The sequence below is a fragment of the Heloderma suspectum genome, chromosome 4 (assembly GCF_057233095.1).
Source record: "Heloderma suspectum isolate Gila_16-S chromosome 4, 16-S_ref, whole genome shotgun sequence".
Taxonomy (NCBI): domain Eukaryota; kingdom Metazoa; phylum Chordata; class Lepidosauria; order Squamata; family Helodermatidae; genus Heloderma; species Heloderma suspectum.
In genome coordinates, this window is record NC_139461.1 from 225,475,643 (window position 1) to 225,503,267 (window position 27,625).

The 27,625-nt window shown below is 43.4% G+C and overlaps 1 protein-coding gene across 2 annotated transcripts; it reads left to right on the plus strand.

Annotated features, from left to right (window-relative positions):
• The first annotated feature begins 1,211 nt into the window (after positions 1–1,211).
• Positions 1,212–27,625, plus strand: NDC1 (NDC1 transmembrane nucleoporin). Of its 2 annotated transcripts, XM_084852444.1 has the most exons (18): positions 1,212–1,275; positions 4,758–4,878; positions 5,584–5,685; positions 6,410–6,584; positions 7,483–7,609; positions 8,805–8,913; positions 9,411–9,462; positions 12,635–12,767; positions 13,468–13,560; positions 14,625–14,706; positions 16,011–16,169; positions 21,745–22,008; positions 22,114–22,232; positions 22,465–22,515; positions 23,231–23,294; positions 24,484–24,584; positions 25,261–25,421; positions 27,328–27,625. In XM_084852444.1, exons 1-18 carry the CDS (start codon positions 1,228–1,230, stop codon positions 27,389–27,391), a joined length of 2,025 nt encoding a protein of 674 aa, XP_084708570.1. In that variant the 5' UTR covers positions 1,212–1,227; the 3' UTR covers positions 27,392–27,625. The 2 variants fall into 2 exon arrangements, with proteins under 2 accessions (XP_084708570.1, XP_084708572.1); XM_084852446.1 differs by lacking the exon at positions 21,745–22,008.

The window sequence follows — 27,625 nt, forward strand, 5'->3', positions numbered from 1 at the left end:
TTTGTTTTGAATAAAGGGGCCTAAGGAGAGCAGCTATGGGCCAGTAGCAGTAGAGAATGAGGAATGCCACGTCTGTTTTCTTCCTGGCAAGGTTCCCTCACCTTTCACAACTGTAGGCTAGGCGGAAATTCAACAAACAAAACTTGTACAACCCTTTAATCCCTATGCCTGTTGGGTTTTTTATCTGTTACTTAGCTGTTAAAGGCACAGAAGATTTGGAGGTGGGGGCAGGGTTCATGTGTCTTGGGCCGGTCACTTTTTCTTAGCCTCAGCCTCTCTGCTGCAGCTTTCCCCAACCTTGTGCCCTCCAGAACTGTTGGACTACAACTTCCATCATCCCCAGCCACCATGCTGGCCAGGGGTTATGAGAGCTGTAGACCTATACCATGCTCACGGGGGCTGGGAATGGGAATTGTAGATCAACACTTCTGGAGGGTGCCAGGTTAGGGAAGGCTGCTCTGTTCCCATCTGTAAAATGGGAACAGTAACTGATTTTACAAGGCTGTTGTGAGAGAAAATACAGTAGTGTATATGCAAAACAAACAGTAATACTGTGTAATCCAAGGACATAAAACTCAGATAGAGTCAGTGTGGTGTAGTGGTCAGGGTGCTGGACTTGGGACGCTAGAGATCTGGGTTCTAGTCCCCACTCCGACACGAAGCTCACTCAGTCATGAAGCTCATGACTTTGGGCCAGTCACGGACTCTTAGCCTAACCTACCTTATAGAACTGTTGTGAAGATAAGATAGAGAGGAGGATGACCATGTAAGCAGCCTTGGGTTCCTTGCAATAGAAAAAAAAAAAAGGCAGAATAATAATAATAAATAAAATAAAAATGGGTTGGTTGTGGTGGGAATTCTCCATGCAGCAGCAGATGCTTGGGGAGGGAGCACAAGTATAATTTTTTCATGCTCCTCGAGATCAGGCATCTTATGAAAAATGGAGCAGAAATAGCGTTTCACTAAAAAAAAGAAAAAAAGAAGAGAGAGAGAACAAAAGCTGTGCAGATATGATAGGGACGTTCCAGTTTGCTTTTCACTTTTTCCTGGGACTTCCCCTCCCGCAGAAAATAAACTTCCATTTCTAAAACTGTTCCTGAAAGCACCAGGAGTAGCGATAGGCGCATTTAAGAAACGTCACTGAAGCTATTACCTACTACTGGCAACAGGGCAAGGCCTGCTGGGATAGCATCCGGGAACTAGCACCGTTCGCTTCCCGCCTGCAGCATGGGAGAATGTGCGGTGATGTTTCATTCAACGCGGGAACAACTAAATGTATGTATGATTCAACGCTCACGGGATACGTTAAACGTGTGTACACTGAACACGTGTACACACTAGTTAATCACCTGTACACGAACGCCAGATTAGGGATTAGGTGTGTGGGGGTGATGCCACTTCATGCTACCGACTGTTTATATTCCTCACTTTGGGGTGTAAAATCTCGTGCTTGCGGTGGATTTGTCCCAATAAACCCCTTCACAGTTATTAAGCACAGAAATAAGACTAAATAAAACTGGCCTGTTCTCGTTTAATTTTAACTCCTCTGTAGGCAAGTATGCTAAACTGAAGCAGTTTTTCATGAGATCATCGTTCTGTAGAAACGCTACCAGTAGATCTCCAGCATAGGGTTCTCAGGTTTTCTCTCCTAGGGCTCTTCTGCTTTTAAAGAGCAACAGTTACAGATTCGGCAGCTCTGTCAATGTTTTCCATTCTGGGGAAAGCTGTGTTCTTTGAACCTCTGTATGCAAGGTTATGCTCAAAATCCTGCAAGGTTATGCTCAAAATCCTACAAGCTAGGCTTCAGCAGTATGTGAACTGAGAACTACCGGAAGTACAAGCTGGGTTTCGAAGAGGCAGAGGAACTAGAGATCAAATCGCCAACATTCATGGAGAAAGCAAGAGAATTCCAGAAAAATGTCTATTTCTGCTTCATTGACTATGCCAAAACCTTTGATTGTGTGGATCATAACAAACTGTGGCAAATTCTTAAAGAGATGGGAGAACCAGACCACCTTACCTGTCTCCTGAGAAACCTGTACAAGGGTCAAGAAGCAACAGTAAGAACCAGACATGCAACAACTGATTGGTTCAAAATTGGGAAAGGAGTACGACATGGCTGCATATTGTCGCCCTGCTTATTTAACTTATATGCAGAGTACATCATGAGAAACGCCGGGTTGGATGAATCACAGGTCGGAATTAAGATTGCCGGGAGAATTATCAACAACCTCAGATATGCAGACGATACCACCCTAATGGCAGAAAGCGAAGAGGATCTAAAGAGCCTCTTGTTGAGGGTGAAAGTGGAGAGTGCAAAACCTGGTTTGCAACTCAACATTAAAAAAACTAAGATCATGGCATCTGGCCCCATCACTTCCTGGCATATAGAAGGGGAAGAAATGGAAGCAGTGACAGATTTTACTTTCTTGGCTCCAAGATCACCGCAGACGGTGACTGTAGCCATGAAATTAAAAGACGCTTGCTCCTTGGGAGGAAAGCTATGGCCAACCTAGACAGCATAGTAAGAAGCAGAGACATCACCTTGCCGACAAAGGTCCGTCTAATCAAAGCTATATTTTTCCCAGTAGTAATGTATGGCTGTGAGAGCTGGACTATAAGGAAGGCTGAGCGCCGAAGAATTGATGCTTTCGAACTGTGGTGCTGGAGAAGACTCTTACGAGTCCCCTGGACTGCAAGGAGGTGAGATCAGTCCATCCTAAAGGAAATCAACCCTGAGTGCTCATTGGAAGGACAGATACTGAAGCTGAAGCTCAAATATTTTGGCCACCTAATACAAAGAGAAAACTCCCTGGAAAAGACCCTGATGCTGGGAAAGATTGAAGGCAAAAGGAGAAGGGGATGGCAGAGGATGAGATGGCTAGATAGTATCACCGATGCAATGAATATGAACTTGAGCACGCTCCAGGAGAGAGCGGAGGACAGGAAGGCCTGGCGTGCTATGGTCCATGGGGTCACAAAGAGTCGGACACAACTGAACAACAACATGCAAATAGTTAAAGATGGGAATCCTGCCAGGAAAGGATGGCACATTTTAACCAGTAGCATGTTGCTGGGATTAACCGTGCAGAAAGGGAAGATCAAGCTCTAGAAAGCAGCCTCTTGATACAGGGGAGGAGCTAAGAGTCTGTTGCTCATATCCATAATAGTAAGAACTGGGATGTTTCTGTGCAGGTTTAGCCACATCCACAGAGCTGGTTTGCTTGTTTCAGAAAGTAAGAGAGACTAGGGAATTCTACTCAAGATTATTTTATTATATTTTATTCTCATCCTTTCTCAAAGAAAGTCAGAGTAGTGTACATGGGGTTTCTTTGTTTGTAAGCATATTCGGCTGAACAAGTTTCTATGATTCTATGATTTGGGAAACTTCTATGATTTGGGAAACCCTGATAAGGCAGGATTTCCTGATCATGGGAGCTTTGTAAGCGCATTCAGCTGGATGCGCTTACAAAGTCCTCTTTATACATTTGTGCTCAACGAATGCCTGCCTAGGGCTTCCTTTGTAGCTTTTTGGTTGATCCTAATAAAGGTATTATCCTGTTTATATTTAGATTCCCACCCCCAGTGGACCAACACAGCTGCAAACATTTTATAGATAGATCAGTTCACTTTAGAACTTTATTTTTCTGGGCTTTTTCATAGCAAATAATGAATTATCTCCCAAAAGCAAATTCACATGTGATAGACAAAATAGCTAGGCAGCATAGCCTTTCTTTCCCCATAATAGAATGCCTGTAGTTTTTGATGAATGCTAGCTTGCTGTAATTTCTTGCAGCTTCTGCCACAGTCACTGGCAGTGTGCAAGAAATCTATTCATGCTTCACTGAAAATTAGTTGCAGTTATTTTCTGTAAATGTAATTTAATAACATAAATGGGGATAGATTATATTCTTCTTCCAGAAATAAACACGAAGGGGTTTTTTTTTCAGATGTAACTTTTCACAAGGCAAATTCTGAAAAAGATGTGTAGGATATTTGTGAACCAGATATTCATTCACATATATTTGGATCCTGTAAATCTTACCAGTTGCTCTGGCTCCCATTGTCCCTGCTTATTATGGTGCTTTGTCCTGCCTATCAGTTATTGCTCATTCCTGCCTATGCACAAGGGAATCTGGGTCTGGTAGTTCCTGAGACAGCATGCCACATAGGGAAGCACAAATCTCTCTCTCTCTCTCTCTCTCTCTCTCAAACGATAACTCCTAGTTTAACTGTAGAAGCACAATAAAGAAGGGCCTGGGCCACCAATTCACTGTTCAGAATCTTGCTTCTTCTGTTCTGACACTGATTCTTATTGGCTTCCACAAATCTCACAAGATCACATAAATACAGAAAATAAGTTTCCAAAACTATCCTTAAGCATGCTGTATTATTTAGCCTCGTTCTCTCACCGCCCCCACATGGTGATGTCATTGTAGTCTGGATCTCTGGTCCTGGTAAAGAGTACCTTCTCCCTGTCCCGTCCCACCCCCCATGTATGGGTCCTGGTTAAGCAGAACCTGAGATACTTCCTTGACAGGAAATTGAAGTTTTAAAAGTGCATATGACTTTTGCAAGAAATCCAAATTTCTTATTATTAAAAGTCACTTTGACCAAAGTTTCTTAAAGGTTCCTTCCCCACTCCCCTGCTGAGAGAGTGCATACGTGTGATCTTGAGTAACTGGTTAGATGGGTAATTTGTCTACATCCTGGTTAATGGAGGCAAGTCCTTCAATATATATTTGCTTTCTTTCTAGATCTTGGGATGGAGAGCAGCTACAAGTATTGCTTGGTCTGTGCTGCTGCTACCTCTGTGTGTTGCAGTCTTCATCAGCATTAGTAGTATTGACTTCTTCCACCCTGTACAATGGATCACAAGTATGTATGCTGCCCTACATGAGGCAGAAGTGTTACAGAATAATACTGCTACTTAGTATTTATGTCACATTTTATTCAAACTGCTTCACATGCATTATCCCAGTAAACCTTACAGCAGCCCTGTAAAGCAGGCTAGTATTCTCCTCAATTGCATGTGGAGGGATGAGGTTGAGAAAGAGCCGTTTGACTGAGGCCACTCAATGGCTGCCTTCACACATCTTACTAAATCATGGTTAGTGTGATGTGCACTAGCTGGAACGAGTCTGAACATGATGTGCGCTGCCACCGAACCAGGAGAAGGACTTTGGCAGCATTAAGTGTTGGTTTTCTCTGAATCTTGACTTCTTGTGTCAACCAGAGTAGAGATCATGGTTTATTGCAAACTCTGGTCAGTTTCTAAGCAAGCCAGCTTCCAGCCATGGGTTATGAAGCTGGTTTGTTTAGCTTACTAGAGCTTGTGATTAAACCACAGATGACACGACAGGCCAAGACTCAGGGAAAGGGAAACTAAACGCTGCCAAAGTCACCCTCCTGGCTGTGTGGTTTAGCGTGACGTGCAAACCCAGCTGCTGAGTTCATAGCTGAAGTGAGAGTTGTACCAGAGACTTTCTGGGTCTCAGCTCAGACTTGTAGCCACTAAATCGTTATAGTAGTGGATCTCTTGTATAGTGCTTCTTGAGAAATAATCCCCTTTTTCTGTTTTAGGTTCATTCAATGATTTGTATACCTCCCACATTATCTTTTGCATACTACTGATGTCTGTAGTGATACTGGTAATAAATATCTTCAATGTCGAATTTCATGCAGGTGGGTGTAGAAATCTGTATTGAATGAGATGTGCAATGTGAGCCTTGGAGATTGCTGCTTTGTGCTTAACTGTGTGCATAATTTCAGGCTTTGTTTTTAAAGTCTGTTTTATTTCACTACGTTAAGTAGAAACTTAACTTCTCTACTGTGGTGTTCTTAAAATCTTTATTCATTAACATTCTGTAATTCTGAAAGCTGCCCTAAATCAGGGGTGCAGAACCTCTTTCAATCCAAGGGACAAATTCCATTGGAGAAAAGTTGGGGAGGGGGCATTCTAGTGGGGGGGGCAAGAGGGTGGAATCAAAGACAAAACATTCCATCATATTTTAACTTAAAGCTCTTACTGCCAATAAGTAAGCCTTAGGAGGGCCATTTCAGTCTTTTAGAATGGGTAGAAAACTCCACAAAAGCTGAGAAATCACCCAATGTTTGGAGGTCAGGGGAAAGGGGTGGATCCAGGGAAAGAAGGGGAGGCCATCTGCAAAGACCTGAAAGGCCAGATTTGGATTCTGCACCCCTTAAATCCTTCTCTGTCAGACATAGACTTCCCCTCTTGAAGATGTTGCTCAGGATGGTTGGAAGAACTCATTGTACCTTGAACACCAAACACTTAAATGAGGAGCAGTGACTGTTGGAATGTGGTGTCTTGAGATGTGATATGAAATGAGAACTTAAGTGACTTGCTTGAAGACAAGTGGTTAATGTTCTTTTTCCTACTTTGCAGTTGTGCCTTCTATTCCATGCTCTCGTCTAGCACTGATAAGCAAGATTATCCACCCACAGCAAGTGATCCATTCGGCTGCCCATGCTGTAATGGGAATGCTGGTGGCATGGTGTGCTGCAGTTATGACGAAGGGAAAGTTCCTATTTTTATCTGTACCCTGTACAGTTACAGAAAGGTGACTTTGGGTTGATTATAGAGCTCTTTAGTAAAATAGAACCTCTTGCAAAAATGAATGTAAAAATGTTGACAAATGCTTCACAATAGGTGATATTTTTTTTCACATGCTGCAGGTGTAGAAAGCAGGCAAATGATAACAGTCTTGTACAAACCATTTTTTTCTTGGAAAGTAAATCACTGTTCTTGTAACTTTTTCGGTTGCTGTGGATAAAAGTCTTTCGTCTGGTCTGCACGTCTTTGGTGGACAAACTGCCTTTCTCTTCCTTTTAAAGCCATAAATCATGATAGTTGGGGGGAAATGCAGTTCTCACTCTAGCTAGCTACAACCTTGTTGACAGTCACAGATATCCATCAGTCAGTTGCACGGGGCACCACTGTTGTAGGAGAGAGAACTCCCCAATTTTGGCATGTTTTTAAAAAGCTAATTCTACTTTGTTAAGAATGAGCATTTTCTTGCAGTACTACATAAACACCCATGTATTGCTGTAAGAAACACCGCCATGTCCTTCTTATTTGAAATAGGTGTGCTTTCAGCACAGGAGTTCTCTCTCTCTAGCAGTGAACACACTTCCTTCTGCCCTCCAGTTATGTTTGCATGATTATTGTGGTATTGCTGCAGGATCAAGGTGGGATGGGGAAGTTGCTTCTATTGTTCCAGAGTAAAGCTTTGACCAAACTGCTGGATATCTAAGCTGCTAGTTTCTATAATAAAAATAGAATATGATAATTGCTAAAAGGGATCCAATTATCTTTTATAGTTAAAATGTGTAGCCTTTTTTAGAGTGGGTTTCCCTATTTTTTTTTTAAGATAACATTTCTTTAAAGGTAGAACGAAGTATTGAGTTATTGTGCATATCTGATCATGCAGTCAAACTAAAATTACTGTTTTGCTTCAGTGCAGCAGACATGTGCCTGAACGAGTACCACCTCTTTCTCTTGCTCCTTGGAGCCTTTATGGGATATAGCTATAGCCTCCGGTATCTTGTCAAAAATTTGAACTACCTTCCATTCCCAATCATACAAGTAAGTGCATAAAGAACAGTGGGAATATTGTTCAAGCATGGAGCCAGCTGTGGTGTTCTTTTTTCCCTGCACATTCTTGACTACCAGTTTCAGTTTGGGAGTGGGGTCATGATGGCATGTTGGGTTCAAGAAGGATTCCACCACAAGAAGTGTTTGCGCCATAATGGGTTGGATCCTGAGAACCATGAATGAAAGGCAGCTTGTAGAAGGACTTTGTAAAAGGACAGGACTTTTGTGTTGCTTCCCTCTTCCCTGAAACCATTTGCATGCCCTACCCCACATCCTCTCTGAAGGGTTGGGAGACCCTCAACGGGGTTGGCTGTGGCCTGGGACTCCGCAGTGGAAAGGGAGAAATTGCCCCAGATTGGGCGGAGACGTCTTGCGTGAATGGAGCTTCCTTCTTTCCATGAGCTTCCTTCCGTTTGCAGTTCTTAGGACCTGACCCAACGATCCTTGAGTTTGCACACGAACCTTCATAGTTGCGTGCTGATGCAGTTTGAAAATAATTTTGTTTATTGTTATTTATTGTAACCATTTTACTACAGTACAGAGAAAAACTGAAATGAGGCCTTAAGATTTATCAAGAAAGCTCCAGTACAGTTGCAGTAACTAAAAGAATAATAATTATCAATATACTGCCTTAATTGCTAAAAAGCCATCAAGGCGGTGCACAGCAATTTAAAGAAATAAAACCTTACAACAACAAAAATAAAAACAGTAAAACATTATGGGCAGTATGCATCAGGGCCTCCTTGCGTCTGCTGGATCCATTGCACTCGTGGAAGTGTCCACTTGCACAACAGGGCTTTCACGCATCTAAAAATAACAGCAGAAGTGCTTGTTTCCAGATTGGAACTGGTCAACGGAGCTCCCTTCTGCAAGCTTCTCTGACCTGCCTTGGTTACGCTTGTTTCGGGTTACTTTTAGAAGCGCGAAAGCCCCGTTGCGTGAGTGGCTGCTCCCACGAGTGCACAGGCACAATAGGATACTGTCCACCGTCATTAAAACAGCTACATAATTCAAAAGGCTAAATTAAAAAGTTGTGTCTTCACATCTTTTCTCCCAGCCAAGAGGGGGGACTCAGCTGGCAGGCCTATAGTCTAATTAAATTATGACCAGTTTTTCAAGTCAAATGCATTGTATGGATAAGTTCTTGAAACTGTTCCCTTCTGAAACACCTGTACAACATTTACAGCAATACAAGTATCTGCGCTTCAGAAGATCTCTTCCACTGCTGGCAAAGCATAGCTGTGTGGAGTCACTTTATATGGTTAGGAACTTCTGTGCTGCTTACTACTTCTTTGGTAAGATTTCACTCCCCCCCCCCCCCCCCGGCCTTCAAATAAAGATATCAGTGGCAGGTGAGGCACTTGGGGTTGATTCTCAGGCAGTATAGCTCTGATTACTTAGTATTGGGGCCCGGAACCCATGGTCTGTTTTAGTGTTCTGGGATGACTTGTTAACCATGGCAACAAGCCACCTCACCAGATTGGCATGACATGGCAAGCTGTGCTGGTGAGGGTAATTACGCAAATCCTCCTGGCATGCGCAGCATGGGAAATAAGCAGCCATGGAGATTGTGCGAACAGGCCGTTTGGGTTGGATGTGGTGGCATCTGACTACTAAACCTTTTTTGCTGAGCTAGTGAAAACCTTAATCTCATTTAACACTGCCACAAAAACATTTTAAAAAACACACTTTCACGTTTCTTGGAGACAATATATTTTTATGCAGAAAATTCTTCTGGGGATATGGAAGCCTTTGTTCTTAGAGCTTGATTTTTCTGTTTGTTGTTTCTCAGGTTATATTCCAAGGGCATGGCTAATTACCACAATGAACCTTGACACTGATAGGTTAGTATCTATAAACACTGATTTTTATTCTTCCATCAGTAAGATGTAGTGGAGGCAATAGAGCCATTCCTATTAAATCTTAGAGGTTGATGGAACATAGGTACTTTCAGGTATGTTGGGCTAAGGAAACTGAAGTTCTTAGATATCAAAACCAACATTTTTCATTGAGTCTCAACATACAAACAGCAGGTAATGAGAATGCTATAATACTGGTGTAATATGTCGCTAGCCATCTATACTAATCAGCTTTTTTAGTATCAGCTAAAAAAACATTGCAGCTTTCCTTTTAATTGAAGTTTCTTATTAAGTACCAGCATAGAGATCACCTTCTAAGGTGAGATGTTAGGCGAAAACAAGATGTTATGAGAAAGCACCCCTGGCTTCCACTACAGCCTGGGCACCAAGGCACAGTGGTGCTTATCTATTGATGGCCAAGTCAAGGCCACAACTGCACTCTTGGTGCCATACTGAACTTGAAAACCAGACTGCTGGGGATCTAGGAAGCTGGTGGTATCCATGAGAGAGTAATAGTTTCTGCATGGAAGAGGAGCAGACTAAGCACTAAAGCTTGCTATCAGGAGAGGTTATTCCTGCTTTGTACAATTGAAAGGTGTAATACTGTGGGGATGGTTGGGAGGTGGTAATTCTCTTGGGCATTTGGAAGGAGCAAGATCAGACTTTTCAAACATGCTCAGTGGTTCGGACATCACAGTAACCCACAGTTTAAACAAACCGTAAGTTGTTATGAATGAGCTCTCCCACTATGCTAAACAACCCAGGGATGCTCTGTCCCTGGGTTGTTTAGCATGACATGTGAACATGGAATTGTGAATGGTTGGGGGAGGAACAAGACTTGGAACAAGTTCCAGACTTGAAACTCATGGATTGATCTTGGTTTACAAATGTGGGTTGTTCCTCCCCCAACAACCCACAATTCTGAGTTCAGATGTCACAGTAAACAACTGTGCAGAACGTCCCTGTGTTGTTTATTATTGATTGATTGATTGATTGTATTTATATCCCACCTTTTTTCCTTCAAGTAACCCAAAGAGGCATACACAGCCCTCCTCCTCTCCATTTTATTCTCACAACAACAACCCTGTGAAGTAAGTTAGGCTGAGAGTCTGTGACTGGCCCAAAGTCACCCAATGAGTTTCCATGGCCAAGTGGGGACTAAAACCTGGATCTTCTGGCTCCCAGTCCAACACTCGAACCACTACACCATACTGGCTCTCACACTGGCTTAGAGCAGCACGAGCAGCTGAGTGGTTGGGAGCCAGCCACTCCAAACAACCCACAGTTTGTTTAACGTTGGGTCATTGTGTTGTCTAAACCGTCCCATTGACTGGGTTCACACAGCACACCAACCCATCATGGGTTGTTGTCTGGAACAACCCATGATGGGTTAGAGTATCATCCAAACCTGGACAGCTTCCCACGGGTGGGTTAACTGTTTGAACTAAGCCAAGGCAACAACCAATGGCTTGTTCCAGGGGTTGTTTTACCCATGATACGTTCGTATGTCATCCAAATCCAGAACATCCAATCCATCATGGGTTGAGGGAAGCAGTGAGCACGTTCCTCAGCAAGAGCGCCAAAACCCTCTGCTGCTCTTCCCAATCATGGGCGCAATTGCTATTCGCAATTGTGGCCAAGCCTCCTCAAGCCTCCATCACCAGTGGCAGCCCCTCTAACGGTTCCCAAATGGCACTTTGGAGGCTCTGTCACTGGTTTCCTGCCTTTTTTAAAAATTGTGTTCCAGCCATTTGCACAAATGGACTTTAAAAGTCCATTTAAAACCATTTTAAAATGGTTTTTTATTTTGTCGGTCTTTTGCTATAGCGAAATACTATAGCACCATGAAGATTTTTTTAAAGGGGGAAAAGCAGGGTCCTGCGCAGCAGAACCCATCTTGTCTGCCTGTCCCGACCCCCACTCTGATCACTACCCCTTTTTGGTCACTGGCTTAAAAAAAAAAAAAAAGTTGGTCTTCTGCAATACTGCTATAGTGGAATAGCGCTATAGCACCATGAAGATTTTTTTTTTTCTTTCAAAAAGCGGAAAAGCAGGTAGTGAGAGCAAGGATGAAACTGACCAAGACATTGACAGAATGGGGAAAGTAGTGAAACCATCACCTAGGAGCAGTACAATGTGAGGGGAAGTGAACAGGAACACAGTGTCCCCAGCAGCTGTCAGTCACCCCATTAGAATAGTGCTTATAGCACCATGAAGACTTTTTTTTAAAGGGAGAAGCGCTTCACATTACTGATTAGGCAAGGGGATGCCCAGGATTTAAAGGGTGGACCCAACCCCAACATTTTTTCTCCTTGTAGTCCACACCTCCCCTAGTGGGCTTCCCCTCTTTTTCATAGAAAAGTGCGCACACACACCCTTTCTCTTTTCACTTTGTAAGCTTTTCACTCACAATGGGCTAGCATGGCATGTGAACATGCCTATTGTGCTCTTTGCTGGACTTGCTGAGCCTACTTGATTATGGGTTGGTCTTTGCCAGTACCAAGACAGCCAGAACTGCCATTGATGTTAGCGAGAGAGGGAGGCAACTCCATCAAACGCCCTCCTATGAGGATTCCAACTGCCATCAGGTCAGCTGTTTGAGGGAAGAACTGTGTGTCAGGAGCAGTCCTGGCCTTGTGACCTGGACATTATCTCATCTGTTCCTGAATTTGGTCTTGGGGGACTGGTACTTTGAGGGAGGGAGTTGCTCTCCCAGACAGCCAGAACCTGTCTGGGAACTGGTGAAGGAGCCTGTTCAAGCATGAAAGATCTACATGTGAAAGTTCACATGTTGGGACTGTAAACAACTTCAGTGAAAAATGTTTGTATGAGACTTTCTACTATATAAACCACTTTGAGAACCTATTCTAATTGTCAGTGGTGAATGCATCAACAGTATACTGGTAGATCCTGAACAGTCATGTGGAAAACACTTTATAAAAAGAAGTTTTAAAACCATCATTCAATTAAAACACTTTTCATTTAACTAGTATATGCTACTAACACATTGTCTTCATGGGGAAGAAAAAATGATATAGACTGGTTAATACAGTTATTGTTTATATTGCTCATTCCAGACAAAAATAATTTGTACCAAGGAATATGCTGCACAAAACACTTTTCCCTGATTGTGTTTGCTTATTTCTTTGTCTCCCAGTACACTTCCTCTTCTGGACACAGTGGCTGGCCTTCTGGATTTGTCTCTTCTGTACCACAGCTGGTTATGTGGTCTGTTTCTTCTGATGACTTGGTACATTGCATGGCTACTCTTCAGAATCTTTTCTACTGAGGTTTGTATTGTGTGTCCTGTGCCAGCCTTACCCAGCCTGGTACCATTTAGATGAGTCATTCTACAACTCCCATCAGCCCCAGATCAACACATCTGGAGGGCACCAGGTTGGAGGAGGCTGTCCTGCGCCATAGAATCACACCATCTCTGCTGTCAAGTTAACCTTTGGAGAACATCCAACATTGCCCATCCACAAGCGGAGCCACCACCACTCCCATTCTGCAAGCTGCCAGCCCCGCTGATTCTGTTGTGCAGGTGGCGCCCACCATTTGCGCATCAGACACTTGGCCCTTCTGGGGGTAAGTCCTGAAATTACTGTTTTTGCTTGTTTCGGGTTGTCCCCAGAAGCGCTAAATTTCAGTTGTGCAAGCGGTGAGCGCCACTTGCACAATGGAATTGGCTGGGCTTGCTGCTCATGGGCAGTCACCTTTGGATACTGCCCTCAGTTTTAAAAAAAATGTGGGAGAAGATCTTACACTTCTTGTACTGCAGTGAAGTAGAAACTGTTGCAGTAAGGTTCATCTGTTTTCAGTTGGAGAATTTAACATTCCCTTGCTTTCCATCAGGGTTGGGTTGGCAGCCTGACCATCTTGCTGGTTTGACGGGCTTGCAAATGAAGCTAACTTGATTATATTCTTAGTAATATTGACAAGGATTGTTTTGTATGCTTGCTGCAGCTACAGTGTGTTCTCCATTTTCAGGCACACCACTTTCCTGTCCAGCCAACTTTTGCAGAAGAAGCAGACCAGTGTTTACCCCAAATCTTAAATAGCAACCCTCCACCTCTTTTAAAGGTATGAGTTCAATCGGATGCACAGGCTGTCAGTCAACTTAGTTTGTTTGCATAATCTTTGTCATACTAGAAATAATGCAAGTAAAAATATGGTGATAAAACATCATTTTGATAAAGAGCTTACATGTCAAATTATCAATTTGGCAATGAAATCCATGCTTGAGGCTTGCAACCCAGGATTTGGCTGGTGTTTCACATCAGTATGGGAACTTCATCTTTCCTTATCTCTGTAGCTATTGATCATGTGCTTCTCTCTCCCTTGCCTCTTCTGGTTTTCCTTCCCCTCACACCGTCCGCCTTCTGGTCCTCCTCCTTTCTCATTCTTCTGGATGACTTCTCTATTTCCTTTCTTAGGCCTCAGCTTTTTTTGGCTTGCTACCTTTTCAGCCCCACCCACTCCTTTCCTAGATTGCTTTTCTTCTACCCAATCCTTAGACACATTCTCCATCCTGTCTTATCAGAGCAATTTGGCAAATAGCAACCAGAAATCTTTTTCTCTTCACCACTCTGTGACATTATAGCAGCTCAACCAAGTGCTGGCAAAAGCATCACAATCACAAATCTATCTAAATTTATTCAAAATGATACCTTCTACACTTGCTTGAACACCTAGAATAGCTACAACTTTTGTAATTGTATCTCTGTTGCTTGATAAAAATTTCACAGTACTAGAGTTATGAATTCTTTTCAACAAACTGAGTCTGAGTAGCTCTGAGAATGAAAGATCTACAGTAATCCCCTTTCATGGGCAAATATACAGGCAATGTAGCTTGCCTTCATAGCTACTAGTCAAAACTGTGGTTTTTATGCCAGAAAACCCAAGTCTAGAAAATGCAGTTCTGAAATATGTCTGAAAAAAAGAGATTAATTGGAAGTAAAGAACTACTTGGAAATAATCTTAGTGCTGGTAAATACTCTGAAATGGCAAAAAGAGCCAAGTTCTCTTGTCTTGCAGTTTACTCTTATCTAGGAGTAAAGCTATAAGTATGTGCTAACTCTGAAAATTAGAATACAAACATGGCCAGCTTGGCAGTTCTTAATACTTCTGAACATTTCTCTGTGCAGTTCTTGGCTTTACAGGACCTGATGTTTCTTTCCCAGTATTCCTCTGTGCGACGTCAAGAGGTCTTTAGCCTTAGCCAACCAGGTATTTGGAAAATTATCTGTTCTTGGAAGGGCGATAATGGGAAGTACCCAGTGACCTGGTCCCCACATAATGACAACCCAGAGTACAGACTGAGTATGGGTTGTTGAATTGTGGATTGCTGTTATGTGAACCCTGCACTATGGTTTAACTATTATTTATTTATTTATTACATTTATATCCCACCTTTTTTCCTCTTTGAGGAACCCAAGGTGGCATACATAATCCTTCTACTCTCCATTTTAGCCTCACAACAACCCTGTAAGGTAGGTTGGGCTGAGAGTCTGTGACTGGCCCAAAGTCACCCAGTGAGCTTCCATGGCCGAGTGGGGACTAGAACCCAGATCTCCTGGCTCCCAGTCCAACACTCTAGCCACTACGCCACACTGGCTCTCAGTGTGGTTCATCTTAACCATGAACAGTCCAGAGTGTACAACCCAACAACAAACCATGGGTTCTCTTCCTGGGTTGTTCATGGTTAACAACCCGTAGTTAAATCATAGTGCAGGGTTCAGATGTAACGACAACCCATTCAACAACAATCCATGATTCAGTGACAACCCATACTCAACCCATACCCTGGGTTGTCATTATGTGCAAACCAGGCCTATGAGGAGTTGACTTTATCTTAGAAGAATTATGTTTGGTTTTGGTGTATTTTTTGTAATTAACAAATGCTAGTGTGGGGAAATGTTGGTTTTTATCCTGAATACCTTATGGCTAAAGAGAAAACCACCACTGTTATATTAAAAAATGGGTACGAGGGCGTGCAAGATAGATCACGCACAGAAAATGCTTATTCATCTCTGCATTGCCAAAGCAAACAATGCTCATAGTATCCATTAAAGTAAAGCATCTATGCACATTTTCCTCTAGAATGTTGGAGGCCAGTAAAATCCTGTGTAATATGTTGGGAATGTCTTATTTCAGCTCTTGACATTCCATGTTTGTGGGCCAGCTCCTGATTACTTTGTTGCTGCATCTCTAGCCTAAGTCTTTGGCCACAGTAGCAGGCTGATTAAAGGTTCATGTTGTCTGGGATTGAATTCTGTACTTCACACAGTGCTGCATTCAACATCACCCTTGATTGTGCGAGTAGGCTGGAAAATTGTGTTTAGCTTTCACTGCCTTCATATTCCCTTGCACATGTAAAAAAGAAATTACTATTTCAGTGAGATCTCTTATACAAACCAGTGCTCTGCTTTATTGTGAAATGAGTGGTTGTGAAATAGCTGTTTTTTTAAATCTCGATCCATTATTATTTTTTAATTGCCCCCTTTTATATACATTCTGTCTGACTCTAAAAGGTGGACACCCTCACAACTGGACTTCAATTTCCAGGGAGTGCTTGAATCTTCTAAGTGATCTGACCCAGAAGCTGATAATTCACCAAGAAGCTGCAGCTGCAAATGGGAGACTGAAACAGTCATCCGTGGGAGACTTGAGGCAACCTTCTAGCCCTCCAGGTAATGGACAAAGTAGTCACAATGCACAGTTTGAGTCTCCAAATCACAGTGTGTTCAAGGGAGGTGAGGGGCAGGAATTACATTCCCCCAAATGGTGGCACAGCATGGTAATAATACTGCATTCATAAAACACTAACAAAAGGTGCAAAGCAGCTTTCTCCTTTCACTTGCATCTGGAGTTTTTGCCTAAATAAAAAACAATATTCTAATGAATGTTTGTAAGAGCTGCTTCAGACTTTATTTGGGGATGGTGTCTTGCTATAGTTATACTGGTGATGTCCCACAGGTAGACACACATTCAGTGTGCAGTGGACATGGACTGAGGAATTCTGGCCATGCCTCTATAGTCCCTATCCACTGTGTGTTTAGGGATACGCATCTTCATTTTACTATTTACTTGTGTTACAGCAATGTTTTCCCACAGTAAATGAGTATAACTGTGGTAAACATGTTTGAAATATGAAGTGTGAAGTAGCTGGAAGGAACAGATCACTAACTCCTATAATCAAATGCACATTTATTTAAAAATATTTACAGACTGCTTACTATCCAAAAAATTGAATCAGTTTACAAGCATCAGCCAATATTTATGATCTAAGGAACCGCATTCACATTCCACAGGGATTGTTTTGAATTCTTTCCCCCTTTTCTGTCCATGCAAATGCTATTTGCCAATGGATAAAATCATGCTATAGCACCGTTTAGTTGATAATAAATTGTCACTTCAGCTAAGTTGCAATAAAGTTATATACACAGCTGTCTAAATTGCTTCACAGTTTGTTTCAGGACACTAATGTGCAGAGAGCTAATGCATTTAGTAATAGTAAAAATACCACTAAAGATACATTAGTTTTATTAACACCACTACAAAATGAACTGGATTTTAATATCTGTGGTGAAATGCCACTTCTGAGCAGTACAGTGTTGCTTTTCTTAGTGAAAACTATATTGGTCATTATAAAAATAAAATCACTGCTTTATATGAGTACAAAAGGAGTTAAAGCAATTTTTATGCTGAGTCCATGGGTACTTCAAGAGGGAGGGTTCCTAGCACTACAAATGGGAATGCATTGTGCAGATATTCATAGAATCATAGAATAGTAGGGTTGGAAGGGGCCTACAAGACCATCAAGTCCAACCCCCTGCTCATTGCAGGAATCCAAGTCAGAGCATCCCCGACAGATGCCTGTCCAGCCTCATCTTGAACGCCTCCAGTGTGGGAGAGCCCACCACCTCCCTAGGTAATTGGTTCCATTGTCGTATTGCTCTAACAGTCAGGAAGTTTTTCCTGATGTTCAGCCGGAATCTGGCTTCCTGTAACTTGAGCCCATTATTCCGTGTCCTGCACTCTGGGATGATCGAGAAGAGATCCTGGCCTTCCTCTCTGTGACAACCTTTCAAGTCCTTGAAGAGCGCTATCATATCTCCCCTTAGTCTTCTCTTCTCAAGGCTAAACATGCCCAGTTCTTTCAGTCTCTCCTCATAGGGCTTTGTTTCCAGTCCCCTGATCATCTTTGTTGCCCTCCTCTGAACCCTCTCCAGCTTGTCTGCATCCTTCTTAAAGTGCGGTGACCAGAACTGGACACAGTACTCCAGATGAGACTTAACAAGTGCTGAGTAGAGGGGAACTAGTACTTCCCGGGATTTGGAAGCTATGCTTCTATTAATGCAGCCCAAAAGAGCATTGGCCTTTTTTCCAGCCACATCACATTGTTGGCTCATATTCAGCTTGTGATCTACAACAATTCCAAGATCCGTCTTCCTTGTAGTGCTGTTGAGCCACGTATCCCCCATCTTGTAACTGTGCATTTGGTTTCTTTTTCCTAAGTGCAGAACTTCGCATTTATCCCTATTAAATTTCATTCTGTTGTTTTCTGCCCAGTGCTCCAGTCTATCAAGATCACTTTGAATTTGGTTTCTGTCTTCCAAGGTACTAGCTATCCCACCCAATTTAGTGTCATCTGCAAATTTGATCAGCATTCCCTGCACCTCCTCCTCCGAGTCATTAATAAAAATGTTGAAGAGCACTGGGCCCAGGGCTGAGCCCTGCAGAACCCTGCTCATTACCTATCCCAAGTTGGAGAAGATCCCATTGATAAGCACTCTTTGAGTCCAATTCTGTAGCCAACTGGATCCACCTGATCGTTGTTTCATCTAGCCCACTTTGAGCTAGTTTGCTCATCAGGATATCATGGGGCACTTTGTCCAAAGCTCTGCTGAAGTCGAGGGATATTATGTCCACAGCATTCCCACAGTCCACAAGGGAGGTTACCTGATCAAAAAATGAGATCAGATTCGTCTGGCAGGATTTGTTGTTGACAAATCCATGTTGGCTTTTAGTAATCACTGCATTGTTTTCAAGGTGCTTACAGATGGATTGCTTATAAACTTCTCCAGAATTTTCCCAGGGATTGATGTCAGACTGACTGGTCTGTAGTTCCCAGGTTCCTCCTTTTTACCCTTTTTGAAGATAGGGACAACATTAGCCCTCTTCCAGTCATCTGGCACTTAGCCGTCCTCTGTGATTTCTCGAAGATAATAGACAGTGGTTCTGAGAGTTCTGCCAGTTCCTTTATTACTCTAGCGTGCAGTTCATCCGGCCCTGGAGATTTGAGCTCATTCAAAGTAATTAGGTGTTCCTTGACCATATGCCTATCGATCTCAAGCTGCAGTTCTGCCCCTTCAGCCTGTACTTCACCTTTGCCCGCGGGTTCATAGACCCTCTTTTGGGAGAAGACTGAGCCAAAGTAGGAATTGAACACTGCCTTTTCTTTGTCATCTGTTATCATTTTGCCATCCTTATTTAATAGCTGAACCACCATTTCTTTCCTCTGCCTTTTACTTTGCACGTAGCTGAAGAAAGCTTTTTTGTTGCTTTTAGCATCCCTCGCTAACCTCAGCTCGTTCTCAGCTTTAGCCTTCCTGACGCCATCCCTGAAATTCTGTGCTACCTGCCTGTACTCTTCCTTTGTTGGTTGGCCTTCTTTCCACTTCCTATATGTGTCCTGTTTTGTTTTCAGGTCATCTCTTAGCTTTTTGTGAAGCCACATTGACTTCTTCTGTTGTCTTCCACCTTTTCTTCTTGTTGGAATTGTTTGTAATTGTGCCTTGAGAATTTCCTTTTTAAAAAACTCCCACCCATCTTGGATTCCTTTTCTCGTTAGAGTCACTTGCCATGGGAACTTACTTATCATTGTTCTGAGTTTATTAAAATCAGCTTTGCTAAAATCCAGGGTACGGATTTGGCTACACTCGGCTTTTGCTTCCTTTAGAACCATGAACTCAAGTATAACATGGTCACTTTCCCCCAGAGTTCCTGTAACTGCTACTTTACCCACTAAGTCATCTCTGTTGGTTAGGATCAAGTCAAGGATAGCCGATCCTCTAATTCCTACCTCTACTTTCTGTAGGAGAAAGTTATCTGCCACACAAGTCAGGAATTTCTTGGAGGGGCCATGTTTTGCAGAATTTGTCTCCCAACAAATATCGGGGAAATTGAAGTCCCCCATTACTACTACATCATGCTTCCTTGAAACATTGGCTATTTGCTTTTCAAAAGTTTCATCCTCATCTTCTCCTTGATTGGGTAGCCCGTAGTAGACTCCGTCCACCATGTTCCTTTTATTCTTTGCTCCATTTATTTTAACCCAGATGCTCTCGATGGGGCTACCAAGCTCATCCTCCTGTATTTCTGTGCAGAGATAAATATTTTTAACATATAGCGCAACCCCACCTCCCTTTCTGTTCCTCCTGTTCTTTTGGAACAAGTTATATCCTTCAATTGCTATATTCCAGTCATAAGAGTCATCCCACCAAGTCTCAGTTATACCTATCAAGTCATAATTTCCCTCCTGTATTAAGAGTTCAAGTTCGTTCTGTTTGTTTCCCATACTCTGGGCATTAGTATGTAGACATCGAAGACCATGTGCTTCATGGTCTGGCTTTCTTCCTACATGTTTCTGAAGACTATTATTGGGCGCTATTAGAGCTGATCTCTCTGTTGCGGTGCATGAGCCTTCATCCATTGTTACCCCCAACTTTACGTCTCCCTTCCCTGTAGTGTTCAGTTTAAAGCCCTCCTGATGAAGTTCTTCATGCTGTGGCCAAACATACTCTTCCCAGCCTTTGTGAGGTGCAACCCATCCCTTGCCAACAGTCCATCTTCCAAGAAGTATAGCCTGTGGTCCCAGAATCCAAATCTGTCATGTCAGCACCACCTTCATCGCCAGTCATTCACCCGGAGTATTTTCCTTGCCCTTTCTATCCCTCTTCTAACTACTGGAAGGATGGATGAGAAAACTATCTGGGCCCCAAAGTTCTTGAGTTTCCTTCCCAAAGCGTCAAAGTCTGACATGATTTCTTTGTAGCTCCGCTTGGCGGTATCATTTGTTCCCACAAGGATGAGAAGAAAGGGATACCTGTCAGTGGGCTCTATGAGTGCAGGCAACCTTTCAGTCACATTTCTAATCCGTCCTCCCAGGAGACAGCATACCTGGCGAGTCCATGGGTCTTCGCGACATACTTGGGTTTCAATCCCACGCAGCAAGGAGTCTCCCACTACTACTGCTCTTGTAGCTGTAGGCCTTGGTTTCATCGCCTCTGCTTGGCTGACCTTCAGCCTCTTGCTCGCTCTCATGCAGGTTCCCCTGCAATTCTTTCCTCAAGTACCTGGAAACAGTTCTTCTAGTTATTCTGGTTCTTCTGCTCCTGTCACCCTTTTCCAAGGAGTATCTTCTACTTCATTTTTCCTCACTTCAGCAGTTTCCTCTTCTGCCTCAGCTTGCTGTTGCTCTTCTAGCTTCTGTTCTTCTCTTTGCTGCTGTAGTTCCACCGTTCTGTCCAAGAACTCTTCGTGTTCTCTTATTCCCTGGAGGGTCAACACTCACCGCTCCAGTCCTCTTACTTTTTCTTCCAGCACTGTGATCAACTTGCACTTGTTGCAGGTGTAGGCCATGTTGTTCTCAGGCAAGAAAACAAACATGGGACACACCTTGCAGGTCACCACCACTGGAGAGTCTTGTCCTTCCATAGTTTCTTTTCCCTTTTTGTGTCTAGTTTCCTGGTTGTTCTAGAGTATCCTGTGCTTGGTCCTCTACTCACTCGTTGCCTTGTCTCCTTTGTCTCTTCTGCCACTGCAGCTCCCCTGGCCAACTCCTGTGCACTCCCCCTGTTCGCTCGCTCTGATCACTCACTCTCTGGGAGCTTGCTTGCTTCTGTAGTCCCTAGACCAGCTGAAGCAACTTCCTCTGCTCTGCTCAGTTGGGAGGCGGGAAACAGACTCCATATCCATCATATTCCATCTTTTCCTCCTTAACGAATTATCTGCGGTAAGCAAAAAAGACAGAGGAAGCAGTGGGAAACATGGGAGGGTTACGAGTTAAAGATGTAGTCATATGGACCCCCTGTAAAATTCCTTGAATGAGCAGGGTGATGGCACCATAAAAGCCTCATCTGGGAGCACCTTAAGTTAGCAGCTAGAATAGTTGCTTTAAGAAGTGCATGACTATGAAATGCCACTTACTTGTTGGCCCAAGCCATCCTGAGTTTATCCTTTTAAAATGTAATTCCTTGCTAGGAGCGACTGCTGAAGAGAGCTCATTTCAGACTCCAAGGTCCAACATCCTTCCTCGAGTTCAGATGCCTTCTCTGGTTAAATCTTCTCTGTTGTCTTTAAAAACTTCACCCTCATCTGATCTTGGAAGTAATTTAGGGTCGCCTTTCAATCCTTCTCCTCTGAGTCGCAAACCTGGAATGCTGGACTTAAACTCACCTTGGCATGGGTCTGTCCAAAGTCCTCATATTATGAGAAGAGGGACAAAGCTGTGGACATCAGGTTCTGGTAGGAGAAGTTCATCTGTCCTAACCTTGGTTTGAGCTTGTGTAGCTCACTTAGCTACTTATCAACTGCTTGGCTTTTAAAAAATGTACTGAACTTCCCTTATAGATTTGCAGTGGACAGGCTCTCTTCACGAATCCCGTCCAATCGTTGCTTTTGCAAAAGGTGCTACTGAAGCAGTCCAACCAGGTTCTGTCTATATATGGCTGCAGAGCAAGAAAGAGCAGGTATTATCGGAAATCAAACTGTTAATAGGTCAATCTGTCTGTAAGGGATGTCTTCTCATACTGCGCATTCCATTTTAAATCTGTGGGTTCATTCCAGTGAAATCATTTTAGGTTTGGGGCATGAAGCTTAAACATTTTGGATTGCTTTGGTAAAACGTTGAACTGGGAAAATATACTGTTCCGATCTGCTGTATATGTTCTTTGACTCTTCATAGATTTCTTCTTTTTCCAGATCAAAAGTTTCTTATCAAAACGAGTACTGATTATGTATTTTTTCAGCAAGGTAAGAATGAGTGCATGACTCAATGGTTGAGGCTGGCTGAGCAGCAAAGAATTCCAGTTACTGCCATAAACAACTGCTAACGTTCGTCATAACCATTACACTAGAACTTGGCATATTGATAATTGAGACAGGTGCTGTGTAGACTGAGGGTTTAATTTCAAAATGCTGACTAGATATTTACTTGGTTTTGTTTAACTCGGGCGTTCAGAAACTCAGGTAAAGGGGGTGAATTCAGCCCTTGAGAGTTCCCCAGATGGTCATGCCACCTTTCCCTTATTGTTTGGTGGTTTCTTCCCCCATTCTAAAAAAGGTTGAAATGCCTCTCCTAAGGCTTAGTTACTGGCAGGAAGAGCTTGAAGCTAAAACATGGTGGTATTGTTGGCCGCACCCCTGTAGGCTTTGGTCCCACCCACCACTGGAATGGGGCCTTCAAGAGCTTCTCCAAAATGGAATTTGGTCCTCAAGCTGAAAGAGGTTTGACACTCCTTATTTAACTTAAGTTGGTTAACTGTGTTACAGGAATTTCATAGACTACTTCTTGTTTAGGGAGGAATGAGGGTTAACTGACTGGAGTACTGAAAATATTATCACATTAACGTTTCATGCAGAGCTCTTGATGCCTGACTAAATTTTGTACGATTAGCCCAATTATGTCAGTGTTTGAAACCTCTTGCGTATCTGGCTGGCTGACTTGCAAAACCCTTCTTTGTCTTAGCACCCTGAAGCCTCAATCCAGGCTCTCTTTTCTGATACCCAGATGCACATTTGGGCTTTGGAAGGTAAGCAGTTTCTTCATATCTAGAATGGTCTATCACTGAATGATACTCATTGGCCTGTTTCTGCCGCTTGCTTTGATTTATGTGGGAACTTGGCAGTAAAATTCATGAGCATCCAACTCCAGGATTATTATAGTTACTTTGTTCAATGTGGTTAGGCTTAGAGAGTGTATAGTAGTAATCTTAACTAAGTTGTCGTGATGGTTGCTGAGGGTTGGATCCAGTGCTGGTCATCTTTAAGCAAAACATATTTCCACTCAGCCCTGCATCCCATCCCACCCCTACCCAAATCTGCTCCGGAGGGTTGGGGGTAGGGATGTACGAAAGTCACTTACCTTTTCACAGCTTTGATCCACGGCAGCGGGGAGGCGCTCCGTCCCTCCCCCCGGAATCCTCCCTGGGCCGGCTCTGCGGAGCTGCCGGCCAGGGCCATCCACAGCCGGAGTTCCGGCCACAGCCGGCTGCTGCGGACACAAATGGCAGCTGACGTAGCAGCCGCCATTTGCGTCCTGCCAGGCTGCCGTGATAGGCTACGTAAGTATTTACGTAGCCTATCACGGCAAAGAGCAGGGGCGCAAATGGCATAACGGCCGCCGTTTGCACCCCTGCTCTTTGCCGTGACGTAGCCTATCACGGCAGCCTGGCAGGATGCAAATGGCAGCTGCTATGGCGGCCGCCATTTGTGGTTGCAAAAGCCGGCCAAGAGACTAGCTGCCACCGGAGCCGCCACCGCCAGAACATCCACCCCAGGTAAGCTTCGTCCCGGGGGGGATTCCGTGGGGTGGCGGGGGGTGGGAGGCCGTTCCGCCACAGGTTTCGGGGGGCCGAATGCCAGTGCATTCGGCCTCACTGAAATCTGTGGCAGAATTCTCTGCCATGCCTAGTTGGGGGTCCCTCCAGAACAGATTTGGACTGTGTGGGGGAGGCTGCAGGTGGAAGGACAGAATAGGGAAGTCCCATTGCGCCCACAGATGTCTTGTTGAAAGAGCAGATCAAACTCTGTGTCACTGAGAAAATCTAGGCCTATATATTGATGTAGCACATAATGTTTAGAATTTTTTGTTCCTAGTTTCTGGCCTCCAGGTTTGAAATCTTTTGACTGGTCTAAACTGCAATCAGCAAAAGCTAATTTCCAGGTGGTTTGCCTGGGTGTGTAGTGAGAGCCAAAACTAAAAACTATTTTTTTCTGCAGGTTTATCACACCTCGTAGCAGCCTCATTTACTGAAGATAGATACGGAGTTGTCCAAACAACGCTGCCAGCTATACTGAATACTTTGCTAACTCTTCAGGAGGTGGGGAGCCTTAATTTCTTCCATGGAAAAGTGATATAAACTCAGAATGTGCAATAAGGGATTAGAAAAAGTTGGTTTTGTTTGCTGTGATTTTTTCAAAAGGTGCTCAAAGCTAACCACAGAAGAAAGATCGGGTAGTCTAAAGAGGGTATTGGTGCTCCATTTTTCTGTATTACAAACTCTACCCTCTTGAAGCCTCCAAGGGGTTATTCTTCAAGCAGCATTCTTGAGATCCGATTCATACAAGAGATGCCCTCCAAACATGTGTTGATAGCTTAATGTCCAAATGTAGCTCTGCTCATCTTCGGAATTAGCCACTGAAGTTCATGCAGTTTTATTAATCATAAAAGATTAGCATGTCCTTTATTTGGGGCTTGCCAAAGCTGATCTGCAGTGGAGCAGTGCAGAAGCCAAGGGAGGCTCTTGAGCTGACAAAAATCTTTTTTTAAGCAAATGCTGAGAATATTACTAAAGACACATAGTGTGGTCCTTTTTGCACAAAGGATTCTCACAAGGGCAGTATTCTGGTTTTGTCAATTGGTTGTTATAACCTTGATCTTCCCAGAAGCTTCATCTCTGGTCTTTTTCAGTTATTCCCTATGAGATTTTCTGATTTATCTTTATTTAATTCAAAGCACTTTTGTTGTATGTCTTATTGGTTAATTTTCTATCCTAGGTGGTAGACAAGCACTTCAAGCTTCCTCATGTTTCCAGCAAACCCCCCAGGAGTTCAGGGAATCTGGCAGACACTTCCTACAAAACTCTTCGGTTTGCTTTGAGAGCATCACTGAAAACTGCAATCTATCGGATAACCACCACTTTTGGAGAACACTTAAAGTGAGGTTTGGGGCATAATGAAGCCTTAAATGTTCATTTCATAATATTCTAAGATCTGATATGGGTGGCAGAGAGTCCACAGCAGGTTTCACGTAGACCCTCTCACCAATGAATGAAAATATACAAGAAGGTCTAACAGGAACCATGCTCCACTCATAGGGCAATGTAGAGAAAGTAAACAATTCTCTGCTCAAGATTTTACAGACTGTAATCCAATATTCTGTGTAGTTCTGTGCATAACTGCACTTCTATAGGTGGATCAGGAGATTAGGAGACACATGGTACCAACTAAGGGCGCAATTCTATGCGTGTTTAGACAGAAAAAAGTCCTACAACTCCTGGCCTTCCCCAGCCAGTTACGCTGGCTGAGGAATGCTGGGAGACTTTTTTTGTCTAAACATGCATAGGATTGCGCCCTTAAAAGCTTACTACATTAAGGTTTTTTACCCTGTAAAAAACGTTGAACTATGCAGTTGAATGGCATTGCCATCCCTCCATTTCCTTGGATTTCCAAGTGGCTACAAAGGGATGATGATTATGGGCTTAACCACATGATTGGGGGTTACGGATGACTCCTCTGCCCATAAGGCAAGGATGCAGGGCCCTTGAAATCTGAATTCAACATAAGAATATAGTTTTCCATCAGTGACCAGCCCTAGGCCTCCTGGGTAGCCTTGAATGTATTACATACTCTCTGTCTAGGTTCCTCATCTGTTAAGCACATTGAGGCTGTTAATCAGAATAACAACCACCCACTTCTCCAAGTTGTTGCTGATTTGTAAATCATTTTGTATATTAACATCTACCAGCTAAAGTGAATCATACAGTAACCCATTTTGTGGAGTAGGCGAAGTTAAAGGAAGGGCCTGTGGCTCCAATCCTGGGAGATGCTATGGGAGATTGTAGTCTACAGCTAGCCTTTCCTTTCTTGGATGACGACAGCCTCTTCTCTCACTTCTTCCCACAGCTCCACCGTACCTTGCTTTTAAAACCCTTATGCTGCTTTTTTAGCTTACAACATAAAGAGCATTCTCTTGCCTTAAGTAAACAAGTATCAAAGCACAAACAATCGTGCCGCACATTCCCATGAGTGGCCAAAAAACCCCTATTCAGAATAATGTGTGAGGGCGCCACCTGTGTAAAGCACATTCAGCTGGACATGGTTAGAATCTTCTCCAAGAGTATCACCTCTGCACAGTCAGGATTCCTGACCACGGGGAGGCTCTTAAGTGCATGCAGCCAAATCTCCCTTCAGACCCTCGCATTCATGTACAAAAGTCAAGAATAGAGTGGGTGGGGCCGGCATGTTCGGGGACATCGGAGGCAGGACTCTTGTGATTCCTACACAGTTAGTGCCCTTATGCCAGCGGTGTCTTTGAGCCCAAGGTCCAAATTCTGTTTTGGAGAAGCTCTTGGGGGCCACATTCCAGTGGTGGGCGGGGCCAAAGCCAAAAGGGATGGACCCCCAAATACCAGCATATTGCACCCTAAAAAGCTTACTTCCCATAACAAAGCCTCAGAAGAGACGTTTTAATCTTTCAGGATGGGAGAGGGGAAGCACAACACCTGGGAAACCACCAAATGATCAGTGGTCGGGGAAAGGGGTTGGGACCAAGGAAAGGGTGTGTGGCCATCTGGAGCTCCCAGGCGGGCTAGATTTGGCCCGCAGGCCTGAGGGTACCACACCCCTGCCTTACGTGTTCTTCTGAATGTGTAAATAGAGCTAAAGTCATGTCAGGATTGGGGCAAATATCTCAAATCTGAATTTGCTTGATTTCTCCCCAATCTCAGTCATGTCGTTTAGGCTTCAAGTTTTTCAGAAAGCCACCACAACCTTTTCCAACTTGTATGTTACTGTGTTTTGGAATTAGGTCTACAAGATTTTATTTTGCATTCTGTTCTTTAGCGCAGTGCAAGTATCTTCCGAACATAAGAAAAGGCTCCAGCAGTTCCTGGAGTTCAAGGAATAGTGAAGTCAAACTGCCTGTGGCGTTGCAGATGGATAGTGTATGTTCAGCAGCCTTGGAACAAAAGAAAGCGAAACTAATTTGATCTGTCCTACTGGTTTCTCAAACGGGGACTTTAATTGCAAGTCATGGGGTGACTGAACTGTCAGGAGAAGTTCCTGAAACACTTGGAGTACTTTACTTTGACATTTTGTATAATAAAGTTATTTTTTAAGTAAATATGCTCTGCAGTAGTTG

Bases quoted from the DNA above. Each gene is read 5' to 3' on its own strand.
- NDC1 (XM_084852444.1), top strand. From the start codon at position 1,228: ATGGGAGAATGTGCGGTGATGTTTCATTCAACGCGGGAACAACTAAAT. The intron at 6,585-7,482 runs GTGACTTTGGGT...GTTTTGCTTCAG, and splicing joins CCCTGTACAGTTACAGAAAG to TGCAGCAGACATGTGCCTGA. The intron at 8,914-9,410 runs GTAAGATTTCAC...GTTGTTTCTCAG, and splicing joins TGCTGCTTACTACTTCTTTG to GTTATATTCCAAGGGCATGG.